The 8,696-nt window shown below is 50.2% G+C and overlaps 1 protein-coding gene across 1 annotated transcript; it reads left to right on the forward strand.

The window, feature by feature from the left end:
* Positions 1-1,092: 1,092 nt before the first annotated feature.
* On the forward strand, positions 1,093-4,119 carry LOC143687433 (keratin, type I cytoskeletal 16-like). Its single transcript, XM_077164425.1, has 8 exons — positions 1,093-1,833; positions 2,276-2,358; positions 2,473-2,629; positions 2,743-2,904; positions 2,995-3,120; positions 3,389-3,609; positions 3,707-3,756; positions 3,866-4,119. Exons 1-8 carry the CDS (start codon positions 1,267-1,269, stop codon positions 3,967-3,969), a joined length of 1,470 nt encoding a protein of 489 aa, XP_077020540.1. The 5' UTR covers positions 1,093-1,266; the 3' UTR covers positions 3,970-4,119.
* Positions 4,120-8,696: the final 4,577 nt, after the last annotated feature.

An 8,696-nucleotide genomic window follows, 5' to 3' on the forward strand; every position in this document is an offset into this window, starting at 1 on the left:
TCCTGGAGTCTGTGGACATGTCGAGGAAACTGTTTGGGACTGGTCTCTGGATAGGAGGAACTCTGAGGTCCATGGAGGGGTCAGGGGTCATGCTGCACGGGGGTGGAAGGATGGACTCCCCCCAGCATGGCTATGAGTGGGTGCCCATGATGAGTCCACAGAGCAGTGCAGTGCAGTGGGGGAGCCATGTGTTGGGTGGGGTGTCCATCAGGTGGGAGGGGTGTGGAGAGGACAGGGCAGAGCGCTGTGTGGGGGTGAGGAGGCCAGGTAAGTGGCAACTTGGCCGGGCAGGAACTGGGGAAGCTGAGGGGCAAGGACCAGGGCCTTGCTGAGCCCTGGCCACTGGGGCCCTTTCTGCATGCTCCTTTGGGGCTGGTGGCCTGTCCTCCCCTTTTACAGATAAGAAAACTGAGGCCTGGAGGGGCTAAAAGGGCTTGTGAGGGACATCACAGGATTCAAACCACAACCTGTCTGGCTCCAAAACGGGTGCCGTTTACAACATACACACCGTTTCTGGGATCTGGGGGACTCAAAGGTAATCCCCTATTGGACTCTGGGATTGGATCCAATAGGGGAAAGAGAGTCAGGATTTTTAGAACTAGAAATGTGTCCAGACTTGTCACTTTACTGGGTCCAGAGAGGGGAAGTTAGGGGCCTCAGGTCACACAGCACGCGAAGCAGACCTTGGCCAGGAGCCCAGCCTCCTGCCCGCTGCCCAGAGTGGGGCATGTGGGATCCCCACAACCACATCCTGAGATAGGCCCTGGGATGGCATCGCTGACGTGTCTTTCAGCCGAGGCTGTCACTGTGGGGCAAGGAGTCCTTCCAATGAGCTGACTCACAGCCCGGGGACGCGGCCGCCACAAAGTCGCCTGGGCTGGGGCCCTGCGGGGCCCTCGGGCTCCAGGAACCGGGGCCGGGGTTCCCAGCCGCCCAGCCTGAGTCACTAACGACTCCGCGCTTGGGTGTTTTTCTCTCGGCCCCACGCCCCCCTCCCCACCCCGAGCTGGGTGGGAATTCTGAGCCAGCACACCCAAAGTGCAGACCAGGGGCTGAGAGATCCAGAGTGGGGAGTTAGACGGGGCCGGGAGTGATGAAATCTGGTGGAGAACCTGGTGTCAGCAGACGGGAGGGAGGACCGCCTCGCCCAGGTGGCATATAAAGGTTCCTGGTTCCTGGGCAGCCACACACAGTCACTCCCGGCCTCCCTGAGCACCTTCCTCTCCTCTCTGCCGACTCGCTCGCTCGCTCACTCACCTTCACACCATGACCACCTGCAGCCGCCAGTTCACATCCTCCAGCTCCATGAAGGGCTCCTGTGGCATCGGCGGTGGCATCGGGGGTGGCTCCAGCCGCCTCTCCTCTGTGCTGGCTGGGGGATCCTACCGGGCCCCCAGCACCTATGGGGGCCTGTCCGTCTCCTCCCGCTTCTCCTCCGGGGGAGCCTGCGGGATGGGGGGCGGCTATGGCAGCGGCTATGGCGGTGGCTTCAGCAGCAGCAGCAGCAGCTTTGGCAGAGCCCTGGGTAGTGGCTTTGGTGGGGGATATGGAGGTGGCCTGGGCGCCGGCTTCGGCGGTGGCTTTGGAGGGGGTTTTGGAGGTGGCTTCGGTGACTTTGGCGGTGATGATGGCGGCCTCCTCTCCGGCAACGAGAAGACCACCATGCAGAACCTCAACGACCGCCTGGCCTCCTACCTGGACAAGGTGCGCGCCCTGGAGGAGGCCAACGCCGACCTGGAGGTGAAGATCCGCGACTGGTACCAGAGGCAGCGGCCCAGTGAGACCAGGGACTACAGCCCCTACTTCAAGACCATCGAGGAGCTGCGGAACAAGGTGGGTGGGCTGGGGGGCGGCTCGGGTGGGCGGAATGTGAGGCCAGGGCCACAGTGGTCCTTAGATTCTTTCTAGCATCTCTATTTTACGACCAGGGAAACTGAGGCCCAACTTTGGACAGTGGCCGAGGGTCACCCAGAGAATTGGTGGCGGAGAGTCTCCTTTTAGCATCTATGCGCCTGAGCTGGGTCTGGAGCCCTGAGTCTCTTACTCCCTGTGCGGGTTCTTTGCATTGCACCTTTAGCCTCCCTCAGCCTCAGGCTCAGGATGGGGGAGGTGGAATATGAGGGGTGATTCTGGGTGGTGAAGGCATTCTAGGGTGGCCGGGTGAGGGAGGGGCCTGATCTTCCAGCCAGGCTTCTCCCAGCTTGGGAAGGCTCCTTTCGTCCTACCTGAGGTCCTTGGCTGACCTAGGCCTCCCTTCCTTCCACCCCCACCCCAGATCATTACGGCCACCATCGAGAATGCTCAGCCCATTCTGCAGATCGACAATGCCAGGCTGGCGGCCGATGACTTCAGGACCAAGTGAGCAGCCACGGTGGTGGGCTGAGGGCAGGGAGGAGAGGAGTGGGGCTGTCCACCGGGGACGGCCGGAGGCCTCAGGAATGGGGCCTGATGCGCTGCCTTCTGCCCTGCCAGGTACGAGCATGAGCTGGCCCTGCGCCAGGGTGTGGAGGCCGACCTCAACGGCCTGCGCAGGGTGCTGGACGAGCTGACCCTGGCCAGAAGTGACCTGGAGATGCAGATCGAGAGCCTCAAGGAGGAGCTGGCCTACCTGAAGAAGAGCCATGAGGAGGTGGGCCATTGCCAGCCTTGGGGTTGGGAGGCTGGTTTGGTGGAGTCACCAGATCCTCTTAGAACCAGGAGAGGAATCTGCTGAGCTGACCGCCTCTTGCTACCCCTTCCTAGGATATGCTTGCCCTGCGGGGTCAGTCCGGTGGGGACGTCAGTGTGGAGATGGACGCAGCTCCCGGCATGGACCTGAGCTCTATCCTGAACAAGATGCGTGACCAGTACGAGCAGCTGGCAGAGAAGAACCGCAGAGATGCTGAGGCCTGGTTCCTGAGCAAGGTGGGTCTGGCCCCCTCAGCCCTCCTGCAGGACTTCCCAGCCAGCAGAGGCCTCTGCAGCAACTTACACTTTCTGCTTTGCTTTCCGCAGACCGAGGAGCTGAACAGAGAAGTGGCCTCTAACAGTGAACTGGTACAGAGTGGCCGCAGTGAGGTGACCGAGCTCCGGAGGGCGTTCCAGGCCCTGGAGATCGAGCTGCAGTCCCAGCTCAGCATGGTACGGAGGGCCTGGCCCAGCCCCAGATCACCAGTCATGGCCACCACCCTCTCAACACTTCTCCCTTTTTACCTCACTGTCTTGCCCCAGAGTGGACAGGAGAGATCCTCGTTACATTTTCTAGGTGGGAAAACTGAGGTCCAAAGTGGTGGAATAAACGTTGCTCCCTGGTATCTGTCCCATCAGTTATCCAGCTGGGGTCAAAATCCATGCACCTCTCAGGAGGGAGGGGAGTGACCACATTTCTCTCTTTCTCTCCATCTTGCAGAGAGCATCCTTGGAAAGTAGCCTGGAGGAGACCAAAGGCCGCTACTGCATGCAGCTGGCCCAGATCCAGGATATGATCGGCAGCGTGGAGGAGCAGCTGGCACAGCTGCGCTGCGAGATGGAGCAGCAGAGCCAGGAGTACAAGATACTGCTGGACGTGAAGACCCGTCTGGAGCAGGAGATCGCTACCTACCGCCGCCTGCTGGAGGGCGAGGACGCCCAGTGAGTGCCCTGCCCCTAGTCCTGCCCCATGGACCCTGCAGGGCCCCCTGCTCCCAGCACATATAACTAACTGCTCTGCCTTTCCTTCCTCCTGCAGCATCTCCTCCTCCCAGTCCTCTTCTGGCCAGTCGTACTCTTCCCGTGATGGTAAGGCTCCGAGGCTCCCGGGCACTTGAGCGCCTCTGCCTGTTTATGTGGGCTTAACAGTTGGCTTAGCAGCCAGTGCCCATCTCAACCCCTCTCCTCTCTTCCACAGTCGTCTTCTCCTCCTCGTCTTCCTCCTCTGGTCACCAGACCCGGCCCATCCTCAAGGAACAGAGCTCGTCCAGCTTCAGCCAGAGCCAGCACTCCAAGAACTGAGCATCCTCGGCCACAGCCTGCTGCCCACTCGCTGGCCTCACCTCTCCAGGGCCTGGTCAGGACCCTGTTCTCCCAGCGTGATTCCCAGCTGTCTCCCCCTCCCCTCTGCTGGTGGTGGGTTAATAAAGCTGACTTTCTGGTTGATGCAAACCTGCATGGTCTCTGTTCTGGAACTGGAGGGAGGGGGTGGAAGGGGCCTCCCAGGAACCCTTCTGAGGGATGCACAAGGATGGCAGACCTCAGAGGTTGGAGGTCTCAGGAGTTTTCTTAGAAGACCTCCAGGCCATCACAAGAGAGGGAGAGAAGTCACAGGTGGGGCATGGGAAGGGAGGGAGGCCACCTGTGTGGACAGACATTGTACAAGGCATCCTGGAGAGGTTCTTTCATGACAATCCTGCGAGGAGGGTGTGGTTAGGTCCATTTTGGAGTCAAGACAATACCTGGCATTCAGAGAGGTTGAATGGCTTTGCATAAAGCCATCCAGATATTAAGTGGCATGATTGGGGTTCAAACCCATCTTTGTCTGGCTATGAAGACCATGACTTTCTTCTAATAGCACTCTCTTTTTAGTCCCCCAATTTTGTGCTCTTAAGTCTATCCCTTGGCTCCCAACACTTGCACACGATGACTTTTGTGCTGGATGGTGGAAGGGAAAGCATTCTGCCTTGGAAATGGTCCGTGGTTAGAACTGAGCTCTTCTCGCAACCTGCTCCTTCTCATCACCCCCCAAAACTTCTTCCTCTTCCTCATCCTTACCAGCCAACTGAGCAGTGATGCGCCCCCAGGAGACATGCCACCCATTCTCTCCTTTTCATCCCTGCAGCCCCATTTAGATCGTCCCCCTCCCTCCCTAGAACTTGGCACAACTTACAAACTGGGGCCCCTTGCTGTCCACTTTTCCACTCCCAATTTTTGCCTAATGACCTTTCTAGAACAAGAATGTGATTGGAGCAGGTATATGGGAACTCTGTATTTTCTGCATGAGCTTTCTGTAAACCTACAACTTCTCTAGTTAAAAAAAAAATGAAATAATTTACTTAAAAAAATCTAAGGAATTCAGGGCGGGCCACAGTGGCTCAGCAGGCAGAGTTCTCGCCTGCCATGCTGGAGACCCGGGTTCGATTTCTGGTGTCTGCCATGAGAAAAAAAAAAAGACAAAACAAAACTTAATGAATCCAGAATGAAGGCTCTTAAAAAAAATGAAGGAAAGGCTGAGAGATTGACGGAGACGACAACTAAACGCAACTTGTAATTCTGAACATTTCCTATAAAGGACACTTTTGGGACTACTGTTGATACTTAAATAGGGCCTGAGGCCTAGATGGCGAACCAGGGAAATTTCCTGATCCCCTGCATGATGCTATGTTGTAAAAGGCCTTTGTTTTTAGGAAATACACAATAAAATGTTTGGAGGTGATGAGGAATCCATTCAACAATTCACTCTCAAATATTTCTTACTGTTCCTAAAACGTTTCTGCAAAATAAGATTCTCTGAAAATAAAATGACTTTTAAAAAATGGGGAGAAAAAAAAAGGAAGGTGATTGGGTCTCCCACACTCGAGAACCCATGATGGTTCCCTTTACCTCCAGCCCTTCAGCCTACACCCCGCTTTGAGGCCTCCCCACCCCTCCCTGCCCGGCCCCTCGTGACTCAGCCATTCCCGGCTAATCGCAGGATTCCACACCTCCTGTGTCCTGTTCCTCCTTCCCAGGTGCCTTCTATATTTAAAATATATGCATATAAAACTGAAGTTATATATATATAAAACATAATAAGATTTTTTAATGAAAAAGAGCTATCCCCAGGCTGAATTTCACTCCTCTATTCCCACCCCATTTATGTCTTTCTTTTGGCCTTTTCAACGACAGGCTTCTCCTGCCATCTCTTCATTTCTAAACATTTAATATGTATATTTTTATTAGATAAACTGCAGGTTCACGGAAAAATCATGCAGAAAATACAGAGTCCCCCATTACCTCCCCTTCCCCCATTATCATTGCATTGCATCAGTGTGGTTCATTTGTTAATAACTGGTAAAGAATATTATCATAATTGTGCTATTAGTCAAAGTCCATGGTTTACATTAGGGTTCCCTGCTTGTGTCGTACGGTCCTTTTTTAAAAAATTTTAATTCTGGTAGCATATATACCACCTAAAATTTCCCCTTTTTAACCACATTCAAATATATAATTTGATGCTTTTGTTAATTAATTACCTTCACAATGTTGTGCTACCATCATCACCCTCCATTTCCAAAGCTTTTTCATCACTCCAAATAGAAGTTCTGGACCATTTGGGCATTCACACCTGTTCCCTACCTCCACCCAGCCCCTGGTAACCTGTATTCTAGCTACTGACTCAATGAATTTGCTTATCCTAATGATTTCATATCAGTGAGATCATACAATATTTGTCTTTTTGTGCTTGGCTTATTTCACACCACATGATGTTGTCAGGATTCGTCCATGTTGCTGCATGTATCAGAACTTTGTCTTTTTGCTGCTGAATAATATTCCATGACGCTTATCCATTCATCAGTTGATGGACAGGGGTTATTTTCATCTTTCGGTTGTTGTGAATAATGATGCCGCTTTGAACATATGTGTGCAGATATCTGCTCCAAGTCCTTGCTTTCAAGTTTTTGGGTATTGCCTAGAAAAAGGATTGCTGGGTCATACAGTAATTTTATATGAACTTCCTGAGGAGTTACTAAACTACCATAGTGGCTGTGCCATTTTACATTCTCACCATCAATGAATGAATGTTCCTGTTTTGCACATCCTTTCCAACACTTACTATTTCCCATTTAAAAAATAGTGGTGATTCTAGTAGGTATGAAATGGTATCTCATTGTGTTTTGTTTTTTTTTTTTGCATGGGCAGGCACTGGGAATTGAACCCAGGTCTCTGGCATGGCAGGCAAGAACTCTGCCTGCTGGGCCACTGTGGCCGTGCCCCTCATTGTGGTTTTGATTTGCATTTCCCTGATGGCTAATCATGTTGAGCATCTTTTTTATATGTTTTTTTTTTTTGCCATTTGCATATCTTCTTTGGAGAAATGTTTATTCATGTATTTTGTCCATTTTTAAATTGGGTTGTTTGTCTTTTTGTTGTTGAGTTGTAGGTTTCTCTATTATTCTGGATATTAAAACCTTTAATGCATATGTGGTTTCCAACTATTTTCACCCATTCTATAGATTGCCTTTTAACTTTCATGATAAATTCCTTTGATATACAAAGGTTTCTAACTTTGTTGAGGCCCCATTTACCCATTTTATCTTTTGGTTGCTCAAGCTTTTGGTTAAAGTCTAAGAAACCCATCGCCTAACATGAGGTCTTGAAGATACTTCCCTATGTTTTCTTTTAGGAGTTTTACAGTTATAGTTCTTGGGTAAGGTCTTCCTCATAAAGGACGACTCTGATTTCTAGTCCGAGGTGTAAAGTCTACTTGCTTTTTGGAAGCTGTGTGGGGAAGGGGGCTGAGAGGGTGTCATTCTCAAGTGATCTGCCTGATTTCAGCTTATTTCCCCAGAATTGACTGTGATAGCTCACATCTCTCTGGGTAAATTCTCTAAAGTAAACCTCCAGTTTCTCCTGAGATAAAGGAAGAGTGATTGGCCGCTTGGAAGGGTTAGAGCTATGAGGGTCTCCCTGCTTTTTATTTTTATTTTTTTTAATTGAAAAAAAATTTTTCAAACATAACATACAAACATGAATATTCTTACCACATGATCATTCCATTATATCATTATATATATTCATTATATAATTAATAACTCACATTATCATCACATAGTTGTGTATTCACCACCACGATCATTTCTTAGAACATTTGCGTCAATTAAGAAAAAGAAATAAAAAGAAAAAAGAAAAAATTCATATATACCATACCCCTTACCCCTCCCTCTCATTGACTGCTAGTATTTCCATCTGCCCAATATATTTTAGCCTTTGTTTCCCCTATTTTTTTCTATACCCCTTATCACTCCCTTTCATTGATCACTAGCATTTCAATCTACTAAATTAATTTTAACATTTGTTCTCCCTATTATTTATTTATTTTTAACCCATATGTTTTACTTATCTGTCCATACTGTAGATAAAAGGAGCATCAGATACAAGATTTCCACAATCACACAGTCACATTGTGAAAGCTATATCATTATACAAGCATCTTCAAGAAACATGGCTACTGGAATACAGCTCCACAGTTTTCAGGTACTTCCCTCCAGCCTCTCCACCTTGTTACTAACTAACAAGGTGATATCTATATAATGCGTAAGAATAACCTCCAGGATAACCTCTTGACTCTGTTTGAAATCTCTCAGCCGTTGACCCTTTATTTTGTCTCATTTCTCTCTTCCCCCTTGATGGTTTTCTTTTGGTCAAGAAGGTTTTCTCAATTCCTTGATGCTGAGTCTCAGCTCATTCTAGGATTTCTGTTCCATGTTGCCAGGAAGGTCCACACCCCTAGGAGTCATGTCCCATGAGACAGGGGGAGGGCAGTGAGTTTGCTTGTTGTGTTGGCTGAGAGAGGTGACATCTGAGCAACAAAGAGGTTCTCTGGGGGTGATTCTTAGACCTAATTTTAAGTAGGGTTAGCCTATCCTTTGTGGGGTTAAGTTTCATGTGAACAAACCCTAAGATTGAGAGCTTGGCCTATTGCCTTGGTTGTTATCAGGAATTCTCCACATGGGGAAGTTGAATTTTCCCCCTTTCTCGTCATT

Source organism: Tamandua tetradactyla, chromosome 6, assembly GCF_023851605.1.
Source record: "Tamandua tetradactyla isolate mTamTet1 chromosome 6, mTamTet1.pri, whole genome shotgun sequence".
In the NCBI taxonomy this organism is placed as follows: Eukaryota; Metazoa; Chordata; class Mammalia; order Pilosa; family Myrmecophagidae; genus Tamandua; species Tamandua tetradactyla.

What these genes read in the sequence shown, in the direction of transcription:
- LOC143687433 (XM_077164425.1), top strand. Translation starts at nt 1,267, where the DNA reads ATGACCACCTGCAGCCGCCAGTTCACATCCTCCAGCTCCATGAAGGGC. An exon ending in TCGAGGAGCTGCGGAACAAG is followed by an intron (nt 1,834 to 2,275) that starts GTGGGTGGGCTG and finishes CCCCCACCCCAG; the next exon opens with ATCATTACGGCCACCATCGA. An exon ending in TGAAGAAGAGCCATGAGGAG is followed by an intron (nt 2,630 to 2,742) that starts GTGGGCCATTGC and finishes ACCCCTTCCTAG; the next exon opens with GATATGCTTGCCCTGCGGGG.